This window comes from Labrus bergylta, chromosome 13, assembly GCF_963930695.1.
Source record: "Labrus bergylta chromosome 13, fLabBer1.1, whole genome shotgun sequence".
Classification (NCBI taxonomy): Eukaryota; Metazoa; Chordata; class Actinopteri; order Labriformes; family Labridae; genus Labrus; species Labrus bergylta.
This window is the reverse complement of record NC_089207.1, coordinates 19,592,368-19,616,427: the sequence shown is the minus strand read 5'-3', so window position 1 is coordinate 19,616,427 and position 24,060 is coordinate 19,592,368. Positions and strand designations below refer to the sequence as shown.

Sequence of the window (24,060 nt, the reverse complement as noted above, 5' to 3'; positions counted from 1 at the left end):
TAAACATTTTAAGCGGACATCAATTATTTTAAACGTGACTTAGTATAAATGTCCCTCAAGAAGACTTTATCTCCAGCCTTTTTAAGCCTGCGTCAATCCACGTCTCTCCAAATCTTCACTGTTCAAAAGGGAAAAAGCGTATCATTCTTTAAGACCTCAGACACATCGAACAGACTCATCATGGCAGTTTGATGGAGTCCAGGTCGGGCCGGCAGATACTCCACAGCCTCCCGCTCAGGCCCGGAGAGTGGTCTCCCCGGGGGGCGCCTCACCTCAGGGTGACCCCCAGCTGAGACGGCTTTTAGATTGATGTGTGCTGCCTCGTTCTCCCACACATTGTGAGCTCTTTTGGGTATTTCCTCTGGCCTTCCCTTCTTTTCTTTTAAAGGAAAAAAAAAAGCCCTGTTTACAATCTGGGGAGGGGTGGGGGGTGGGGGGGATGCAGAGCTTGCGCTGAGGATGCCGTCATAGGGCGCTGAGGACGCTCTTTGTGTGAACTGGCAGCTTCTCCGTCAGCTGTGGCTAAGAGGTTAAAGGCCTCAAGAAACACTCGGTTCCCGCTGTTTGAAGCGACCGGGCTTGATTGGCTGTTTACACTGCAGAGAAAATGCTATCTGATAAAGTTACACATACTTTGATATACTGTTGTAGTAGAAAATGTAAGAGTAACAGCTTAATATTCCAAGTATCTTAGCACTCAACTCTCCCTATCTGGGCTCAGTGCTTCATCTTGTTTTCCCTGCATCCTCCCGAGTTGCCCATCAAGCCGTTCCTACCATGCTACAATAACAATCCCCCTGCGTTAATTACTCGATCAGGACTACACCTGCGCTCTAAAGGGACCCGGCTATAAATCAGAAGTCTGCACGGGAAGCTGATTATCCTGACACCTCATCAGTCTTCACGGAGGAGTGCCACAAGGAGAGGCCCGCTCAGCCAATGCTACCTGTGCATTGACATCACACGCCCCAAACATGAAGGATACACCCAGCCTGGCTAAACGCCCAACAACTCCCCGTGATGCATGGTGCTTGTTAGACAGTTCTCCCCAGGTGCAGCTGCTGGACTATGGTGATTATACCTCCACTTTCAAGATAAACTTTGAGTTTATTTTAGTTATCCACAGATCTTGATTGAACTCTGGTGGTGAGCTTTAGGAAACAGATCATTTCAAAAAGACACATTTATAACACATTTAGGTTTTAGAGGTTAAAACATCGGACTAAAGCGAGAGTCTCCTCTTGACCCATGTTTTCCCTTGGTACCTGTTTCCCACTGAATGGATGTAAGTACCACCAGCTGATGGCAGCCCAGGTGAGATAAGGGCCCAGTATCAGTCAGTCTTTAGAACAATTAAGAGACTTGGTTGAACACCTCTTAGCCCAGGTGATGGATCACACTGGTGGTGGGTTCGCGGGGTCACACACTCTGATTGACTGAGGCATGGGTGCAGATCTGACAGAGACTGATTGTAAATGAGAAAGGCCAGCTGGGTCTGAGGGATGTGGGTGTCGTGGCATCGAGATATAAACACGGGGAAAGAAGCCCCCATGGCAACACACATGCCCTGATTGTGATCTCAAAGTTGCTCGTATGCACCAAGCTCATCAAAAAAACACAGAACAACAGACGCAGACTTCACAGCAGAAAGAGCGGAAAATCATTTCAATTTTTATGTTTGGTACTTTTTTATACTTTTCAGTACCAATGGTATATACTACAATGGTAAATACTGACGTTTCTCAAGTCCTTTTGGCGTCTCATAAAGATGCATTTGTTAGGTCTATGTCTTTTATAAACGGATAGAGAGCAGAGGAAGTGACACAGAGGAAGTGACACTATCTTAATTGCACAAATACATTTGCCAAAGTATTTGTGCAATTTAGACGGAGTGCAGGTGCTTACTTGCAGTTTTTTGGTAATTTAAAAACCAAGAAATGACCTGACTTGAGGGATTTTTTTTTTGGTCCACCTATCGTTTTTTTCCGCTAAGAAAAGCGCTGACTGTGCGTTCTGGAGCGCTGCACTTGTGTGTTGTCTCTATGACAACAGTCCCCTAAAAGCAACCGCTGAATGACCAACACTCCCCTGTGTCTTTTTTATTGCCTGTTTTACACTTGAGATGGTTTTTCCCTTCACTATGAGCATCAAACGGAGGATGCTTGTCCTCCTACTTTGTCTGGACAGGAAGCAAGGAGGGTGTGGGTGCAGGGCACGATCTGAAGGAGACAAAAATACCGTGAATATCGAGCACTGGTGACGTCAACAGCGCCTTTCTGAAAAGTTCTCTCCTCATTTAAAACATTTGAAAAAAGACGCTGTCGCTCAGAAAAAAAAGAAAACAGGTGGACGAGGAGTCTGTCGCTTATCCCAACACTCAACGACTGACCAATAGACTTTGTTATATTTGAAATATAAACATCTGATTTCAAAATGTGCTATAAAAAAAAGTTACAAGCCGCGAACACCCAGGCCTCTTTACAGTGCCGAGTCTAAACTTCTGGAAAACAACTGTGATCCCAGGCGGTGAGTGACTGTTTGATGTGCACATCATAACATACACAGACTTTGCACGAGTTCACAGGGACTAATGAATTTCCGCTCAAACCATCTCGTGTCATTACGAAGACCACTGGACTAATCCACTTACCTTCTGCCCTAAATCCCCCTATCAATAAAAAAGGTATCATTTTACCGTCCCTCGGGGCTGTTAAAAGCAAAGAGCCACTCTGTTAAGACTTCCTTTCATAGATGGCAGTGGTTCCGTGCTCTCCTGTAAGCCTCTAATCCCTCTGTCGCCATCACTCGCCCATGCACTGCCCTAGAGGAAGCAACGTCTTGCAAACTAAACCTGCAGGTTTCGTGTTGTGTGTGTAGTGCAGGATTCCCGGATTAGGCTAAACACACACTTTTTATTAACCTTGGGCACAGCACTTGGTGTGGTGTGTTCTGTGTGTGTGTGTGTGTGTGTGTGTGTGTGTGTGTGTGTGTGTGTGTGTGCGCGCGCATGTTTAAGAAAGACAAGTCTGTTCAACCTCAAAGGAGCACGTTCGTGTTTATCTCAGTCACTCTTGATGGTTGCTTACTGAAAGTGAACTGCAGAACAAATCACTGTCCGTGTGTGTAATTGTGAGTTTGTGTGTGTGTGTGTGTGTGCGTGCGTGTGTGTGTTTGCATGCATATGAGCGTTTGTGTATAGCTGTTGGCACGGCGCTGTGTAGTTAGGACGCAGGCCAACTTTTTCTGCTGGAATTTCCTGTCTGAATTGAGCACCCCCACCTCTCCTGCTCCTCTGCTCTTCACTTTCCTCTCTCTCTCTGTCTCTCTCTCTCTCTTTCTCTCTCTCTTGTGCTCCCCTCCTCTCCTCTCTGTCTGCCCTTTTCTCTCAAAGCACGACAAAGGCTTTTTTCCACAAAATTATTCCTGGCCTGGCCCGGCCCGGCCTCTCAGGGCATTATTATTATCGTTGAGTACTTCCTAGTAGACATGAGCCCTCTCCACTCTGGGCTGCAGCACGGTCCTGATCCGGGGCTTCATTTGGACATAATGAGAGAGAGAGAGAGAGCTTTTTTCTTCTTCTTTGTCTGATTCATGAGACTCGTCGGGGCCTTTGTTAACATCGAACACCTGGCATTGTCTTTAGGGAAAGATCAAACCAAAGCCTTAAGATGCGAACTAAAAAGGAGAAGATGTGGCGCTCTTACCCTGCTGCTTGGCAGGATGTTTGGCACGTCTGGAGCCTCATTATGGGGGCTGGGGGCGAAGATATGTTCAGCTTTAAAACAAACACGTTATGAGAGATCAGAGCAGATACGGCGCCTGAGAACGACCACCAGTAAAAGGTTCCTGGGGGCTGGATTGGTTTATGATATAAGATTACTCCCGATACAAAAGCCCCTCAGTGCACAGGGCACATAACTGCAGCTTGAGCCGCTGCCATGATTAACAAGATGCCTTCGATAAAATGTAGCCGAACTGAAAGAGCCTTCATTAATAGTTTACAGGATTTCCTCTCTAAGCTAGTGATCTTCTGGGGGAAAAATGTAGTGTCTTAAAATCTTATGTGTATATGAGATAAATCAGCTGGTTCTCACCACCAAGTGTTCAAACACAGGAGCTCAGTCAGAGAAGCACAATGCCTCATCATATATGACATTTAAGATACTTATGGCATCATTCCTGGATGCTGTCTTTATAGAAGGGGGGGGGGGGGGTGTTGGTCCTGGATAAACAGCAGTGCAAATACATAAAAGAAATACTGGACTAAACTTCTGATTCCTGAGTGGTACAAGGTCAATGTGGACGTCTCTAAAGACTTGATTTCTTTTTAAGGAACATAAACAATCTAGTAACAATACAACAGTGTGTACGTGATAACTTAATAATGCTCAAATCATGAATGGTAGTACTTAAAATATAATGTTTACTTTGAGAGTACATGCCAAGTAGATGAAGGTCTGAGCAACCGTTTCTCAGACCAAAACAAACTTATCTCTGGTCGTGTCCCAGAGCGATCCTCCTCCCTTCATGTGAGTCGAGTGCAGCAGTTTGTAAGACTTTCTAGCCCACAGGTGATTGGTTGATCTTTTTACCTTTTTTTTTTTTTTTTAAAGACCAATGAAAATCTTCTTCCGTTTGTCTGTCTATTGTTTCTACTTTAGTTGTACTCTTGCGACAACACTCAACCCGTTTACCTCTACAAACATCGTCCCTGAGTGGGCGGAGCCGTCTCTCTTCCCCACAGTGGAGAGGGAGGGGCTAAGAGTTGTCGAGGGAGGGGCCCACACACAAATAGACAAAACATTCATGAACGAGCTGTTTATCAGATTCGAGTCCTCTGTCTGGGGACTGTAAACACAGTGTTGAGAACAACAAACCCAGAGGGAGGTTTGACTTCACTCCAGACTTCAGTATGTTGCATATTTTTTCCCAACTTGGACGATGTTTTATTAAGTGTTGCATTTCCAAAACTCATGTCAGCTGTTTCTCAGCAAGCTGACTTTTGAGTGTCCCACCAGATGTTGTGTATTACCTAATGCTTAATCGACCTCATAGTCCTGACACTGCTTTGAAAACACACAAAGGGCTTCAACATAGGAACTGTTTGAGCTGCAGATACTTGATATTTAACTTCCATCTGATGCTCAAACCCTTAACACCAGTCAGTAAAAGTCTTCTGCAGCTTTTTTTTTTTAGGTGCACACAACACGTTGTTTTTCATGTATGCATGTTCTCTAATGGACTGAAGAATACAGATGAACAGTAAATCCAACCAAAAACTGACCAGTGTAATTACATGTGAACGTTTGCTCTGTGAAGATGAAAATCTTTAAACATTGTAGCTAGTCAGGAGACTAAACCAACTTTTTACTTTACTATCGGTATTGTAAACAAACATTTTATTTGTTGTTTACTTCAGAAGCTGCTAAGTAACTTAACAGAAGAAAAGAGTCCTGCAGTTTGACAGTTTAATAGATCAACTGTCCAATAAGTCTAAAAGAAGCCAGTGTGTTGGCGTTAGAGGGGCAACCCTGCGGTCTTTGTGGTCGTCTCGTCTCCTCGTCCCGTGCCCTCCCTCTCCTCCTGAGATGTGCCAGGCAGCACAAGCAGGGGGCACCTCTCAGACAAAGCCCCAACTTCTGGCTCCACTTGTGAAACAAAGCTCAAACTCCTTTTCCCAGCTCTCACTCCCTCTCACTCATTTACTGGTCGCCTCTTTTGGCTTTGTGGCGCACAAGTTGACTCGGAATTGGCCGCCTGTCTCGCACACAAAAGCGAGGGAGGGTCACTGGCTGAGATCCAGCTGCGTAGATCTTGATAGAAACACAGAAAGCTCGACCCTCTGAGCTCAAAGACGAGAGGAGACGACAGACAGCAGGATTTCACATCTCACTTTGACCTATGCACACCCACAGGCTGGAGGCTTACTTTATGTGAGCTCTTAGAAACGATGATTGTTTACTTATTTCACAAGTGTCTATAATTTCTGTTGTAAAAATTCCTGCATACATTATCCTCAAGTGTTTAGAGACTGGAGACTTTGGGGAATACTTTTAATTTGCGTACAAGTTCTACCACGAGGTGTTGTTTTGCCTTTGAAAAACTCGTAATTATTTAATTAGAAAGAAAAAAAAAAAACGCGGGTTCTTCACAAAGAAGATTTGTTTTATTTTTGCACCATATTCATGTTTTTTGTCCCCAAAAAAAACAGCGATAAGAATGAGGCAAGACTGCTTCACTCAAATGTCTTCACAGGAATGCATCAGTAATCTAAAGCTGAAGCAGATTAAAGGGGATAAAAAAGTCATTATTGAATTACGCTTCTCCTGCAGGAGTCGAATGTTTCACAGGTCAGAGCTGCCTTCAGGGGAACTTCTCTCCAAAGTCAGGATAATCCCAGCGGAATTAACAAAGAACAAGACGGTACAACGTCACCATGATTACCTCAATCACAATAACAAAAGGCTCAATCAGGGTTAAGGAGCAGTAATGTCTCTCTTTGTATTAGGCATCCCGTAAAAACAACATGCGGCGTTCTGACACAGCCTGCAGGCACACAGTCCTGTTACTTCTTGTTTTCGCAGCGCTGGCTGGAGCGCGTCAGGACCCCTGAGGCTCATCTCAAACGAGACACAGTTCAACAACTGCAAACTATATTCAAAATAAAAACACATGTTGTTATTGCTGTGGTAAAGACAAAACACTGGGCTATTTGAACTGCAAAATTTCAGCCAGAAACAAGGAGTTCTTTGAGCTGCAAGTCATGCATAGCTGTGCTATATGTTTTACAGACTGACAGCATGAAATGTGAACATGAAAATAACATGGGACGCTCAGCTTCACAAATCCAACTTCTTGGTCAGTGACCCCGCCCTTCAATATTTCCTCATCCATGTCCTCCTCCGGCATCATTTCTGGGTCCTGTCCTCTAGTTTACATTGGATTTCATTTACAGCCACTTTACAGTAATCACATCTCATTAAATTAAAATAATAGTCCGCCAGTCCCTGTGCTCCTCTGAGATAGAGCTAACAAAGGGTTCTCACTGAGCTCTGACTGTTAACCTCGCTGGTCTCTGCTCTCAGGTCATACCAGGTTTTCTGGACCGGACAGCCGAAGAATCCTGATCTATGCTCTCTGTCTCTGTTCCCCTCACAGCACGTGCGCTTAATATGCTGTCCAGTTTCTGTTTTTTATTTATTTCCTGCGTCGGACATGTGCAGTTTGAACACATTTAACTGGGAAGTATATTGGTAGGTCTTTCTCCTTCAGTCAAGACGTCAAGATGTGTCTTACTCAGAGTCTGTAATGACAGCAATTAATGCAGATCTGCTGTGTTGTTTTCACGAGACTTCCCTGAAGCCTGCAGACCGTTTAATGGCAGGAAATGTTGGATTTGTGCATCCTTTGTCTGACACATAAAAACACACTCATTGTTGTGTAAACCCTGCTTTGTTTGGTCTGAGGGGATAGAGAGCACCATTAATGAAACATTCAGCTCTCCAGGCAAAAGCCACAACAGTGTAAACGCTCTCCATCACTGGTGGGTTACGGGAACTGTAAAAGAGTACAGTTGCGTCTCATGCTGCGTTGCCGGCGTTAGTCAGGATCTTACAGCCTCGTGTCTTCTTCTGTTTTTTTTCATGACTCCTTTTTTTTTTTTAAATCACCATTAAATGCATTTATATCACTGTCTGTCATGTCTCTATTGCTCACCAAACGTTTCTCTCTTCTGTGCCCTCACAGGCGGCCACCACCTCTTCCCCACCTTTCACACACCCATCCCAATCGACATGAGGCACCACGAGGGGCGGTACCATTATGAGCCACACCCACTCCACACCATGCATGGGTAAGTACTCTCTCACTGTGCTTTGGGATCAAGGTTTCACTCAAACGCTTACTTCTCTAACGACATGGAGGGAAAATATAGTTTCAAATGCACACATCAAATGTTGTACTTTACGGGGGAAATCGCAGGGACGCTGGAAGTCGAGTTGGGGGTGCTGAGAGAAGACTTTTTATGCAGTGATGTCATACTTTCTGCAGCGCAAACTCGTCTTTTGTTAATTGATTTGAATAGAGTAACAGCAGCTCATACGGCCTCCTGAAGCTTTTAAGTAGAGAACAGACCTCACACCGAAAGTTCACATGCTGCCAACAAGCACTTTATAGTTCAGTGGTTTTCAACTGGTGGGTCAGGACCCAAAAGTGGGTCAGAGAGCTGTTTCCAGTGGGACTGGAAAACAAAAAGTGTCTGAGGCGCACTAAGAACATTTTGGTTTGATTCCTTCTCCTTGTTCTGTTGCATGTTTCGAACCATCTGAGGTCCAAACTGCACTATTTTTCATTCAATCAATCTGAAAAATATCAGAAATTTGGGTCACGATTTTCATGAAGGAGTTGGTGGTGGGTCCTTAGGCTAGACCAGTTGAGAAGCACTTTATAGTTCATAGTTTTTAAAACACAGAGCAGTGAGGGTGATGTGTGGATGCACGGCTATGTAACGGTTTGTAGACAGGCTAGGGACACATGTAAGTGTGATTATTATTACAGAAATACTTTTCTTAAAGAATCACTAAATAGGTTTTTCATAGCAGTCAGTACAGTTTCAAACTTCTTTTCATTCATTCATACACTAAATCCTGCAATAATCAATATATGAACTGAACACAGTGATAACAAACTTTCTATGTGATTGCTGTTTTCATAAAACCTTACATCCCAAAAAAAACAAAAAGAGTCGTCACTTCCTGTTCGTTCTTTGATGCAGTAGTTAAAATGTGATGCAAAATAGTCTTTTAAACTAAAAGCTGATTGCAGTTTTTTTTAAAGGAGACCCAAAATGTCTTGCAAAAGCTCAGCTTTTTTCTATTGCTTTGTATCTTCACTATCAGCACTAGAGCTTCAAAGCTCTTCAGTAACTGAGCCAACTTCAAATACACCGAAGCCTGAAGTCTGAAGAGACAAGCTCACATGAGGGCGATACAACAGACTGTTAACATTTCCAATCCCATCTCCTCTGCTAACGATGAAATGAGGAGCTCTGCCAGGAAAGTCTGCATGCAGTAAATCATCTCTGCAGAGAGACACCAGGAAGACGACGGTGGAGGAAATACAACGAAGCTTCACTTTGAGTGAACAGCAGTAACTGTAGGCGTTAAATGTGGAAAGTGAACCTCTGAAAGTGGACATTTACATGTGTAGTTTCCATGCCAGTCTCATTATTGTTACTGTTTATTGGTCTGGATAACTGGGTTGAAAGTTCAAGCTCTATGTTTAAACTTGTATCCTAACCTGACCTACAAAGAAACTTGTGTATTTTCATACTGAGGTATTAGTATAAAATTCGGGCCCTTCTAACGTCGCCAAGGCCTTCTTCTCTTATCTAGAATATTCAGCTCCAGGAAGGGAACCCAGGAGGAAGATCAATAGAGGTTTTGTGAGAACTCTGCTGTTACATTTAAATTCAGCGAGATCAGGTGATACATAGTGTAGGCAGAGCTATTTATCAACCACAAAGAGGCGAGAGAAAAAGTGCGGCCGTGCAGCTGGTTTGTTTTTGATTAATGTGACGCGACTCTGACGGAGTGCTCGCACTAATTCATCAACACCTCGATGTAGCCGTCTCTTCCCCCTGCATGCGACACACTCGCGTAATTACCGAGCGTCAGTCGTCCCGCTGAAGTGGAGCAGGGTGTCGTCGCAGGGCGCTCCGTGGCAGCCGCTGGTTGCTGCTCTGAAGGATCGTGCTCACTTCATACAGACGGAGAGCCCTCCATCACTTTTTGTTTGCGACAGAATGCGAGCGGCAGATCATAATGTTATCGTAATGCAGATCGTGCAGTACTCAGCTTTTCAAGGAGTTTTCAGTAATCCGGTTGGCCCATGCAACCCAAGTGCTTTGTGCAACCTTTATTACCGGTCTCACCAGACACACCTGTCTCTGGTGTTCTTTAGAGACGTCTTCACCCTCACTGATTATTGTGACATCATTAATGCATTGACTTGTGCAAGACTCTCATAAGCTTAAAAAAAGGCTTTTTATACCTTGTTTTTAGGATCAGCTGTCTTACAAGGAGGTTATTAGTTTGACACCAAATTGCATTAACCTAAATGGAGACTAGCATTTCCATTGCACGTCTCAAGGGAGGAGTGTTTATGTATGTGAAGCTTGAAGCGGCTGGTATTTCTCTTTTAACCTCTCAGACCCATTCTGATTGAGGACAAAAGAAGGTGAACAACTGGTTGATTTTCTAAAGACCTTGCAATCCTCATCTTTTCAGAAGCTGGGACACACACACACACACACACACACACACACACACACACACACACACACACACACACATATACATGGTTGGAAAGAGTAGTCTTCTGGCATATATGACTCAGATCTAAACACTGCACTGTCACTACATGAAGCATCCTAGCACATGCTATCTTTGTGTTTCAGTAAAGTAGTAATCTTCCCACTGTGGTCTCTCTGCCTTTCAAGAACTTAAGATATGACATGCTTCTTCTCTCAGGAATGCGAACTGTCTCTGGTATTAGGTCGAGCCTTTTGTGGGATTACAGTAGAACTTGGGTTTTGCTGCATGTTGTGGAGTCGGGCATGTTCTTCTTCTTCTCAAACCCACAACCCAGCAAAGCCGGCCGCTTGTGCCAGCATGTTTGACCGGGTAATTAGCATCTGAAATCCAGCCTTCCGTTCCCAGAACCTCAACGACAACGCAACGGATGAGAAAAACAGATCCCCCGCTCATTCCACAGCCTGTATTTATGCTTTTTGGGAAGCAGTCAGGGGGCAAATTGCAGCACTGAAAAGTTGAAATATGCCCAAGGTTTTTGTGTGGCAGGGCTGTGGCCTACACCGCCCCTGTACACAAACAGATGTGGTCCTGCTCACCAGGCAATCAGCCTGTTCAAGGCCCACAGCCCCACAGCAAGGAATGTGTTGACAGTTTACCCATCGACCATTTGGGTCGGAGTTGTTTTTTTCCCTTCATTGTTTTGGTTTGGTTAACATGGAAGGAAAGGGGTTGGAGGTAAATGGAGGGGGGTTGACGACTGGTCGTCAGTGGTTTTGACAGACATGGTGTTATCTTATGCTGGCTCCAGCGCGGCTCAGCGTCACGGCTGAAGTCTGAATTTGGATGCTCCCCTGAGTTAAAGCCAGGAATGTGCTGCTGAAAAGACAAGGGACCCATCCATCAAAAGAGTGCAGAGTTTCAAATCAATAGCCTCAAATTGTCACGGTTTATCACACGGTCTCAAAGTAATTTTCTTTCTCTCAAAAAAGACTAAATGGTATGTGACAGCAAGGGAGCCAAATAATGGATAATTACCCTCTGTATAATCCTGTCTCATTTAAGTGTATTATCCCGTCGTCTGACACAGCTCCACTGGGCCCCTCCTTTGAACACAGTCCTTGCTTCTCAGAGAGTACAGTATCAAGTTGTGTCCAAATCCTCCGCATCCTGATCAGGGCCCCAAAAACAACCGCGGCAGGATCTGAGCGTGTCCCATGTGGGGCAGCGTGGTGATTTATCTTGATCGCCTTGGCTGCCCAGAAGTACAGAAGGGAGTGTGTCACATCATAATTCATCCCACCCCGAGCCAGTAGGGAAAATGCCGCAGAAGCACATTCTGACTCGATGGTCAGACAGGAGGGCAGAGAGGCAGGCAGAGAGGGAGCATGAAGTTTGAGGTGTGGCTTTTACACCTCATCTTGAAAACAGGGCACACAGGGAGCATCATCTTGGCTGTGAAGTTGGATCATTTTTAAAGTCGTCATTTGCAGAAAGAAACATTCAAACTTTCTGAATTCTACCTCAAGGGCCTTTCAGATAGGACGCGGCGGGCGCTGCACGCTGCTCTCAAACCCAGTCACCGTCTATGTGTTGCACCGCGCAAGAGCGTATCTGCACCTCGCTGAGCTAACACAGTTCAAGATCTCGAGAGGTGCAAGATCACTTCTGAAGTACTGCTGATGTACCATTAAGCAAGGCACTGAACCCCAACAGCTCAGGGAGCGGACCTAACCCACTCTGACATCGCTCCATGAATGCATGTCCATAGGTGCATGCTATCCTGAAAAAGACTTGACACTGATGATTGAGACCTTAGGAAAAAAAGGAGAATAAAGGCACTTCCCAGAAACAGCCTATGACTAAGACAAGAATAGAAAGATATTTAGAAATCTGCGTAAGATGACATAACTATTTATAGCTAACTGAAATGCTCAGACACTGAACAAAATGTGTCAAAGTTTTAACTGCCTATACACAAATGTGAAGATGAGATAGGGAGATCACATTTTTTCTATAAATCATACCAATCATTTCTGCAATCGGCCCCCACCATCAATCTGATGTACTTGCACTCCGGTATGCACTTACTCATAGGGTTACTCATATGCTAGACAAGCTGTACCATGTCTAAATCACTTTTTCTCACAGCAGAGTTTTAACAATGGAACAACAGAGAGAGCGTGTAATCACACAATACAAAACACAGAGACAAACAGCAATTACCTCGTTCAAACTATGTCATCTACTGACTCGCATGTGGCTTCCTTTTCCCCCTATGTTCCTCCTCAAACATCACTCCCTGCACGTTTATTTGATAGTAATGAAGAAGTTTTGATTTTTAACGGCATGCACGGAGTCTGTTTCCAACCAGGCAGCCACCCATAGCGTTCAGGTGGGATGGAAGCGTCTTTAAATGGCAGGCACTGATTCAGAGAGAGCTTCGCTTTCGGCGTCTGGAAGTGAAGGAAAACACACAGACTTCAAGTAACATCTTGTCAGAAAGAGGGTGGACCGACAGGGCTTCAATAATGGTACCTGCCAGACGCGACTGTTATTTGCAGCCTCCTGACGGGCTACGGCAGTAAATTTCACCTTATTATCAAGGACTCGTAGACGCTCTGTAGTTGTTTGAGTGATTTACTGCAGCTACAGTGATGTGTGTCGACACGCTGGTTTGTTATCGGCCAAGAAACAAATAGCTATCGTTTATGGATAGAGACACACCCGGCACACTGGGCGGGCTTTAGGGGGCCAGGCCAGGACTGGTTCACCTCTTTGCCCCCCCCCCCCTCAGGTTGCATATTGCCTCAGCACCAGCCCCTGCTTACCTCCAGATAATAATTAACACAATTTCTTGTGATCATTAGTATCAGCTAGCATCATAGTAATCCAAAGTTTAGAATCAGTGATGCATGTTCAAACGCTGCCTTTCTCTCTCCAGTAGAACTTGAGTTTGAAACTTGGTGTATATTGGTTTCGCAGAGCTTTTCTGTGTCTTACTGTGTGTTTTTTTTAGTTTCTTTTTGGGGCAATATTTTGGCATCAATTGTATATTGTAAGATGGTTACTACAGAGCCACATCTGGGGGTGACAAAGTGACACCACCTCTGTGCCACCTTCGGAAACAGAGGCGTTAAAGGGGCGAGACAGGATCAGGATGAGATGGATTCAGGATCTGGGTGGATTTTATTCTCTAAAAACAAACATTATAGCCTTATTCAGATGCAGTTTTTTCAGGGTCCTGCACTACACCGGGCAGGTGTTTCATCCATTTATACGACCCTTTAGATTTCATTATGGTTTAATGCTCTAGCTAAATCCATAGCTGGGGTTTCTTTGATGATGTCTGATAAGAAATGTCCTCAGCACCGGTGCCAGCTTACCCAGGTAGCCCATCAGTGAAACACCCAAGCACTAATTTGAGTTAGCGCTGCCAAGCTCTCTGCCAACCGCTCACAGGCAGACTGAGGGAAGCGTGTTTTTGTGTATGGAGCGTCTGTTTCTTCTCACTTCTCCCCTCATGCCCAGAACAGAGAGCTCTTTATGGCCGTTTGTAGGGGAAAAGACGGCAGAAAGTTGGCCCACAGACAAGACCGACAGTCGGCAGGCCCTTACTGGAAACGGAGCGAGGTTCGAGGCTCTGGGTTGGTTGGCTCGGCCTGAGCTGGGCAGGGCCGGGTCGGGTGCAGGCTGGCGTCTGCAAAGAGACAGTGAATGAGAGACTGAGCAGGGAAACTCTGGAAGGAGGACGGGGAGGGGAGGTTCTGCCAAGCATGCAGGCGAGGTCTCAGACCCAGCCAGAAACTACAACCTGCACCAGTCACACTCACTTCATCAGAATCAAATGATTAGACACTAACACAGATTCCTTGTCAAGTGTGAATTCAAACAGTATACTGTTCATTTTCTTTGAGTGTAACATAGACCCTTATATCCTCATGGTCTTCATATTTAAATACATACCATTCATGAAATATGTTGCAGGCTCATCCGATGTGGCGATCGTCAGATAACCTAATTTTAACACCCTTTTCTAACACACACACACACACACACACACACATACACACACACACACACACACACACACACATGCTTTGTACTCGGCATGCAGTGGATACTGCCAAGAATCAAAAAACCACACATAACACTCGTGTGTTCACAGCGGCCAAGAGGCTGCTTACATGTTTGTTACTAAACTCTCATAAAGACAGCTATGCCATGTTTATTTGACATAGTAGTTTTGCATTCAAATGTACTGCCATGTGACTGATCAAGTTGTTTAAAACATTAAAATCACTTCATTTTAACATGAATTACTGATGATTATTGAAGCAAAACAGCCAAAGATTGGAACATTTTGTGTAGAAATGTTGAACTGAAACCTGAAATCCATTTTGAAAGGGGGCTTGAAGGCCGAACATGTTAGTCACTAGTTACTCAGACTCATTTTGTGAGACCCTTCCCTTACCCCCCTTACAGAATCACTGTGAGTCAGTAGTCTGGTCATTTCTGATGAAAGGAGGGATCATCAGCCTTCGTAGTTTCCCATCAACTCTCACCTTCCTTTTCTGGTCCTCTTCTTTTTTTTCCCTTTGATGTCTTCAAGTAACCATACTCCCATGAAAATAACAAGCTTAATTGGTGTCCACTCATGCTGATGAAATCCGTGAGGTCTTTTTCAGGTGTACTTCCAAGCGTCAGATCATCTTTTTTTGTAGAAGCAGGAGACTCCCCCTGCAGGCCAATAGAAAGAATGCAGGTTTAGGTAATTCCACAGACTGTGCTTCATAAAAGTGGACGAAGTCTGAGTGACGTCACCCAGTGGTTTTTGGAAGCCTATCCATGCCGGTTGCCATATTGGAAATGCTGACTATATCAGACTTTCGGTCAACCTAACAGCTAAGGCGGGCTGTAAGCCTCCTGACAAACCGCTAAAATATGGCCGCTTGCAGTCAGATCCGTCATACTCCTAATTACGCATAACACGTATTCTCCATAAAATCAAAAAAGTTGAGTTATTTAAAAAAATCGACCCCTCGTAGAGTGTGTGCTGTTGAAGACAATATGTTTTTATGTACCAGGCTGTAAATACGGCCATTTTTAATATGGGGTGTGTATGGGACTTCTGGGTCTTTTGGAGCCAGCCTCAAGTGGACACTCAAGGTACTTCAGTTTGTTGCTTCATTTTTCAACACCTAAACACTAAAGGTCTTTTGTAACTATGATCAACCAGAGCACACATTTCCTTAAAAAGCACTGAAATCTAAATTTGAACCGTTGCAACAGTAACGATTTATTTCTAAATATTAACCATTGGACCATTTAACCGTCGCTTTATAAGACGTCAGTCCTTCAGCCTTACAGTCTTACTGATTGAGCCGTTTGTACAGAGCGATGGGCTGCTTATCAGGCCTGCTGCACACAAGGTTGACATGCGTACTATACTTCAAAGACTTGTGCCATTGCCAGCGGCCAGTGGGACTTTCTTGTATCTGGAGCGCAGGCCCTCGGGGTTATTGAGAGTTACAACACCCACTTGTCTTCGTTCCTGCAAGAAGAGCTGCCACTTACCTGCCGGAGATGACAAATTTACTGCTCAGCCTGATGTGACCACCGGGCAGTCGGAAAACGTCAGTCCAGACCTCTTCAGGCAGCGTCTGTGCTCTCTTATCATCCAACTTGTAATACCTGTTGTGAGCGAGCCTGTAGTTTTGCCCACCCAAACAGGCAGAACACACTGCTCCTGGTAGACGTTCAGTGGAAAGCCTTTGGTCTCGACTTGTCTGTCGCTGGAGGGCTTAATAGGAGAAGGTGAACAAAAGGGGATTATTATGTATTAGCTTTTAAACTGTGGAAGGGAAAGGGTGTAAGGGGATTGAGACTGTAGACACTTTAGAGGAACAACAGAAGTTAAGGCTTGTCTATGAACATACCGGTGAAGATCATTCATGATGATAACAGAGCACCATCATTTCTTCCTTCCTCTTTATATCACTCAAAATAAATTTGCCTAATTTTTTTTTTTTTACTTTATCTTCACAGACCTCCAGGACTAACAGGCAGCCCAGTCATCTCAGATATTTCTCTGATCCGTCTATCACCCCACGGAGCGCCTGGGTCGGGTGAATCTCCGTTCAGCCCTCCACATCCATACGTCAGCCCCCACATGGAGCACTACCTCCGCTCGGTCCACAGCAGTCCCACCCTCTCTATGATCTCAGCGGCCCGAGGACTGAGCCCTGCTGAAGGTAAGATTCACACCTCATACCAGAGTACCTCAGATTTAATCATGTTAACCGCAACAAAATAAAAAACCATCGAGCTGCTAAATCTGAAAAGCAGCCTGAGCAGCAGTATCTTCTGTGGACAAAATAAAACGAAACGTAAAGACACTCAAAATCTAGGCTTAATGTGTGACACAAAAACAGGCGCACATGTTCCTCCATAAACACTCTCATACCTGTTAGCTTAGGTTATGATCACCATCAGGCATTCACAGGATGGAAACACTCAGCCGCCTCAGTCACTAATGATGTGCGTAAAGTACACAATATGATGGATAAACTGCAAGCGATGTGGAATATTTCGCAGCTGCTCTGACCAGTTAGCATGAAGGATGTGAGATTGGAGTTGAGCTGGTTTATAATTTATGTTTCCTGCTCACTATAAACCGACTCTATCTGCTTGGCTGCAGCTCGCTGCACACACACTTAAGTTTACACAGTTGATTATTTTACCAACAGTGATAATTGCTCTTGCACTTTATGCGTTCCCCTATATAGGGTTCTGAAGCAGACCTTTCATCAAGCGTGTTATGGTGTTTTTGCATGTGAGTGCATGGGTGTAATTTGCAGGTTTATGCTCCGTAGTTGCAGTACTACTCTTCTGCACGTTTGTACTAATGTTTGGGCAGGAGGAACCACAAAAATTAGCTCAGACAGCTAAACATAAGGCAAAAGTTCACATGGCAGACTGATTTACGCTCGTTCAAACAACATGCTTGAAAGGCGAGGAGCCACAGGCCTGCACCCGTCACCCAAAAAATCAGCAACAAACACACTTTGGTGCAAATGCCTCCTCGCTTTTCAGGAGAAGCAATGCTGAAGAGATGTTGTAGCTGATAAAGCGGCAGGGAAGTATGGCACCAAGTCTGGCACTTTGCAGCTCTGCAGAACATAAATAAAGTCTGTGCAACCAGTAGAGCATGCATAAACCTCTGATAGGGATACCTTGGTGCCAGGCATGTGTTAAAGGTTATTTGTGAAACTATATAAATTACCAACATCCCTTGCATATTACCAATCTCATTTTATTAATTTAATACAACTAGGATTTTACTTTCTACTGGATAGTTGGGCATAGAGTCTGTCTATGGTATGTTTTACAACGTCATGAAGCCCATAGTGGAATGAAAAGATATTGTTTTAAAGGGTAGGAGCTGCATGTTCTAATACCTGTCGAGTAAACACGGAAAAGATGCCTGACTACTTGCAGAACAGCATCTTGTGATTGGGCTGAAACAAAAGAGATCCATTGAATGGATTGGCTTTGTATTTCCTGCACACATTAAGAGTCCACAAAGGCGGATTACCTTCAACTCTAGAGATCTCGACTCTACGTCTGGCTCCAGCAGAGGCAAAGTCTTAAATTGAAATATAGTCATGGATTAGAAATGAAAGTAGGTACAGACCGTTATGTTCCTTTGAGAATCTTAAAAAAACGGAAGTCGTTCGATAACTTTATCAAGACTCATTCAAATATTGACGCTTTCACCGCCAAATAGGAGGGCTCTACATGCAGAATGGAAGGAAGATAGAGAACATGAATGGGACTCCAGTCTCAGAGTAGGATGGTAAATCGGTTTCAGTTTTAATGGTTTCCAATCTTGTGAAGTGTGACCCTGCATGATAAGCAGTCATTTTAAAATGTTAGTCTGTCTAAAACAATCGTACGATTAGAGATGTCATATAAATATTCATACAAAGAGTTGATTTTTCCATTGTATGGTTGATGTAAAATGGTTAAAAACGGTGAACTTGATTCCTGCATGGTGGCATTGTCAGCATATCAGCGCAGTCACTTCTATCGCAAACATGAGGCTCAAATCATTTTCTTTCTCTCTGAAACTTCATCAGGAAAAAAAATGGATACGCTTTATTGGACAATAAAATAGTCTCTGAATCAAAACAATGAAGTAGTGTTCATAGCATGGTAACATTGCTATTTGCTGATGAAAATAAGAACAATTCAAAAGAACACTGCATCACATTTAACATAAACAAGCTGAACTACATGGGGAGTTGAAGCTCTTTACCAGAGAGACTGTCTGGTGTTTCAGGGACCAGTTGGAGTGTGGCTGCTTTTTCTCATCTCTCAAAGTGAGGTCACACACGCACAAACCCTCAGACACCAAATGCTTCTCTGCAGAGGGGGGTAACGTGATCTGGCAGCCATGGAGAAACCAAAAGAATATCCCTGGGTTGGTGCTGCTGGAGCACAAACACTCTGACTGTGCTCTGTTACTGCAGCCATGGCCTAATAGGTTCTGATGGGTCCAGATTTGTGGGTTTCAGTGTGTGCTCATGTCTATGTGTGAAAGGGGGGAGGCTGGGGTTGGCTCCCTGGATATCCAATTTGGCCCAAAACTCAATGATCCCAACCCCCACTTTCCCCCATGTTTCCACCAGCGTGCATAGTAATCCAGCAATGGCCCACACCCCCCTATTCACTGTAGGAGGGAGGGGAGGGCAGGAAACAGAGGAAAATGGGGACACAGTCACAGTTAGATGTAGTAAAAACTAATCATCCAATATTTCACTCTTATAGCTCCTGACATTTTTAAATGTGGCTTTTCTAGCTGCAGGTGTTAACACATTTTACGTCATTATTACCATTGCATATGCAGCGCTTAAGGCTTCCTTTGCATGTATTTGTGTGCGTGTTCTGCACCTGCCCTCTGTGTCTTCAACTTGTCAACGTGCGTACAAAACAGCAGTCATTTACAGGAATGTGGTATTCCTTTCCACTGTACCCCCCTCCTGTCTGCGCCATCTCTCCCTCTGCTTCCTTTACTCCCTGGAGATATTTCCCCATAACCCAGCAAGCCTCAAAGACATCAGACATCTTTAATCAAACGCCTCATGCCCCGGGGCATGCATGCAGGCATGCACAAATCCTCATTTCTGTAAAGCAGGGCACTCGTCTCCTCTGTTGAGTCCTTCTTACAACCTTTCTCTCCTTCATCATAGAGAAAACCAAATCTAAATGTTCCCACTTGATATGTCAGATATGATTAGCTTTACTTCACCAGGAAGCGCCAGAGAGAATAATGAAAATATCCTGAATGCTTGATTATGAAAATGAAATGATCAGAAAGTTCACTGAGTTTTCTTTCACCCATTTATCCCTGCAGTGACGCACGAGCACCTGAAGGAGCGTGCCCTGTTCAGCCTTCCCCCTCCACCACCTGGAGCCAACCCCACAGAGTACTACCACCTGATGGCCAGTGCCAGCCAGAGAAGCCACTACGGCGACCTGCTGATGCAGAGCGGAGCAGCGGCGGCAGCAGCGGCGGCTGCTGCAGCTCATCTACCAGATTACATCAGTCCTGTGGACGGTGAGGACAAAACTTCTTGTTTGGTTGTTTTGGGAAATACGAAGATTCAAGAGATTCAGTGGCCTTGCAGCAAAAAAAAATTGGACATTTGATTAACATAGACGCTGTAATGTAGAGCATATTAAATTACCCACATGATATGTGGGTCAATATTTTGTCTTAAGGTCAAAAATATCAAACTTCCATCCCAGGAATACCAAAGCACATGCATGTCTTTCATCCCTGGTCTATGAAGAACAGCCAAACTTAACAGCCACGCTGCCCTTTGTTCTCAGCACCAGGCGTGTTGATACCATCCTCTTATTCTTCCTCTGGAGGTTTTTTTTATGCTAGAGTTCCCCACATCAAAGCTGGAGGAGCTTTTTAGACTTACACGTAGCATGGGGGCTGCGGCGAGCTGGGGGTGTAGGGTGCATAAACACAGAAAGCCCTGAGGCCCGGAGATCGTAAAAACATGTGTTACTCTGGAGGCTCTGGAGGTGTTTCAGGTGTTTTATTCTCTTATTAAGAGATACATCCTGCAAAATGAAAGTCTGAGTTACTGTAAATGGAATACATCAAGAGTGGTGTGAGGTGGAGGACTGTTACTTTTAGACTTTTGTGTGTCGAACAGTTAAGGCAGGGATTAACTTGGTGTGCTGTCCACTTAATGGCGGGGATGAGGCAGCTTAACACACACACGCACACACATTGGCACACAAAAAAAAAAAAAAAGCCAGGCAAATAGGCAGGCAAATGCTCACAAACTCGTACATGTGTTTGCACACACACTCACAGAGGCCAGCCTGTTCTTTCATGCCAGTTAGAACCCGGCGGCCCTCTATCAAGATGACGGTCAGGCAACAGAACAGACGTTTGATTTCAGCATCCAAGAAACCTTCAAGCCCTCATGAATGGGGAACAGAAAGCGCACAGAGTGGAAAAGCGTCCGTGAAAGTCAGCCTTTTCGATGGCTGATAATCAAATACTCCCCTTGGCACTGATGCCCACTCCGCTCCTGGAGCCCTCTCTCTTTCTTTCATCCCGTCCAGCCACCCACCCAGAAAAAAAAAAAACACTGCCTTAATGCTCTCACTGCTCCAGTGTCACGCTCTTTAGAGCCACTGCATGACACCCATGCAATCATGCATCCTCACATACGGGTAGAAGAAAAACTGAGTCAGATTTGTTAGGGTCGTCAAAAATGCATTTTCTTCAAAGAGATACAGTTAAACAGTTATCATGTTAAATGAGTCAGTATGTCCATCACTCTCTTTTGTAAACCCTCTCAGCTGGGTATGACATGCACTCAATAGCAACAGGACTGGGAGTCCAGACCTGCAGCCAGTACAACAAAGACTGCAGGCCAGACTAGCTGAGCTAAACAAGGGCAGCGTTTCACTTCTTTCTAAGAAAGCAGTTTGTTACAGTCTTGTTGATTCCATAATGAGACCTTTTGTTGAATTGCATTTGTAAAAACAAGCTTCATTTCACACAGATCTCTAGTAGTGTACACACACTGTCCACAACATTGCATTTGCACAAACTTGTGCACTCTTTTCTCTAACTGGCATTTGTTCAAGCATCCTCACACACAGGTAAAAGAAAAACTAAGTCAGATATGGTGTGGCTCTCCGTTCAAAAAGAGACCTCAGGGTGGCAGCTGCTGGTAGTCTTTTATTTAAGATAATCCTGATTAAACAGATCTACAAAAACATACTGATAACTTGATTATTTTTTCAACATTAAGCTAAGACAGTGAATCACCTTTCACATTCATTGATGACGTCTTTATATTTTCATGTCATCAAAAATATTGTGAAAGACAAAATGCACAAGAGATCACTGTTTGCAGTCTTGTTTTAAGTTAAAATCATATTACTGTGAGATTTATTACGGCAAAATAAACAAGACGTATAAAACTTCAGCTTTTGCTAATTTTAGCGATATGAATCATTCAAAGATACTCCAAGAAAAGGCTTCACAACGGGCACCAATGGAGACGCTTTAATTCAGTTGTCATTATTTTCTTCTCATGAAGCATATTTAAAGAAAAAATAAAGAAAAGTGCAAATTTCAAGTAATTGATGGAGAGCCTGTGATTATTTTTTGACATTAGCTCAGGTTGTAAATGGTAAATGGATTTGAGCTTATATAGCGCTTTTACACCGCATGTCACACTTACCCATTCACACCCTTCCACAAACTGATCACTATGTAGTATTATCCATCAGAAGTAACTAATCCCATTCATACACCCCCGAATTGCCTCCGCTGCTAAGGCGGGGGCAATTCGGGATCGGGGTCAAACCCTCGACCTTCCGGTGACGACAACTCTACCAACTGAGCCACAGCGCGCCCGTTGTACAGATACTTTCATTTGAAGATGCACCAAAACAAATGTTAGAATAAAAAGAAATACTGTTGTGTGCGAAGAGTTCAAAGGGTTAATCTTTTAAATGATCTCAATCACTTAGGTAAACACAGTGGTGCAGAGTGAGGGGTGAGGGAGGGTGAGGAAGGGTTAGAGGCCCAGCACAAACTGTAGACCACCTCTTTCTCCTCCCCCTGCTTTCCCCTATTTACTCCTCTACCTCCAACCCACCTCAGTGACCGCCGCTGTGCTGCCGTGCCCACACTTGTTTGCCAACGCTGTTTGCTCAAATAGCCACAGTCCCCCCCCCTCTCATCTCCCTCAATCCCCATTGCAACCTCCACACTTGCTGCCACCATCCCAGCAGCTTTTATTCAGTGTTCTACCCATGCTAAGAGTGATGTGGTCAGGTTTTGGGCCACTCTGCCAGTCTGGAGGCTCTTCCATTGCGGCCTGCAGACACAGGGCCCGTATTGACCGAGGCGGCCAGCTAATGGTCATCGCGGGCAGCCCCGGCCTGAATCAAAAGCCTCATTTACTGCCAGAGGAGGAGAAGGAGGAGGCAGAGGAGGAGGAGTGGCAGAGGTGGCAAATATGTGCTTCATCCCCTGCCGTTTGCTTTGGAAGGCAGTGCAGGTAAACCCGTATTAAAAATCAATTTATGCACTAATATTCAGGAGACCCACCGCAAAAACTAGAAGCCCTCAGTGAACCCTCAGTACGCCTCCTCACACCCGCCCTCCTGTTTTCTCTCTGCATAAGTCAAGGCTTACTGTTGAACCATGAACCTCTGAATGCTGCTGTGAAGAAGTTCGCTGGTGGAAAAGTTGTGAACAGAAGCGTCAGTAAAGGTTTATTCGACGGAGCTGCATGTCTTAGGGTTCCACTTGTGAATTTGAGGATTTACTGCTGTGCAAACATCAGGTCAGACACTTCAACACTGGAACCTCTCTCCTAAATATGATGGAGATCAATTGAAAATGATGCATTGAACTTGTTTAAACTCAGAACTTCCTTTCATTTCCCCATAAGTATATATGTACCCTTAAATAGAAATCAGTCCATCAGCGTGGTGCATTGTTGTGGTGCAACTTTCTTGCTGGGTTTCTCCACACATAGAATGTGATGGACAGGACTGCTAGACAAACAAAATCTTCCCAGCAGTTTTAAAGACCTCCCCGAAATGCTTCGCTGCTTCTGTAAGTCAGTGCTGGTCTGCATGCCGTGTTTTTCATGCATTCATCGCTGTCCTTATCTGATGAGAGTGACATGGAGTCTGAGAGGAGCAGGCTGGTCTATAACAACAAAAATGCATTTGCTTCAATGAGATACTGCTAAACAAACATTATTCTCAACAAGTCAACATGTCACTCTCTTCTCTTACTTGTCTTGTATTTAAGTGAAATCTCTCGGCAGGTTTAAAAATCTCGTTGATTCACAAACACATTAGCCTTGTGTTGCATTTGTTGCCTCCTCCATTAGTGTCACTACTACACACAGTCAGCCTGAGTACAAACTTGCACACTCATTTCTGTGCAGTTGTTGTCATTGCTAATACGTACACCTACCCCATGTTACTTTTTTTATGCCATCTAGGGTCAAAGGAAACATTTTTAGAATAAAGATGACAAGACATTACTCTTAAAAACACAATTCATAGTTATCTGATAAATTTAAATCTAGAGCAGGAAGGTTACCCAGAGTGGAGGCGTTTCTACCTCAGGGACAAGGGTCTAATTTAAGTTCAAGGGACATTATTTTAGAGAGAGGGTCCC

General features: G+C 44.3%; 1 protein-coding gene across 1 annotated transcript in view; it reads left to right on the top strand.

Annotated features, from left to right (window-relative positions):
• gli2a (GLI family zinc finger 2a) overlaps positions 1-24,060 on the top strand; it is an 82,459-nt gene that overhangs the window by 38,104 nt on the left and 20,295 nt on the right. Inside the window, exons 3-5 of the mRNA XM_065962411.1 lie at positions 7,747-7,852; positions 16,359-16,564; positions 19,729-19,932. Coding sequence (XP_065818483.1) covers positions 7,747-7,852; positions 16,359-16,564; positions 19,729-19,932 — 516 coding nt within the window. The remainder of the gene's footprint in view (positions 1-7,746; positions 7,853-16,358; positions 16,565-19,728; positions 19,933-24,060) is intronic.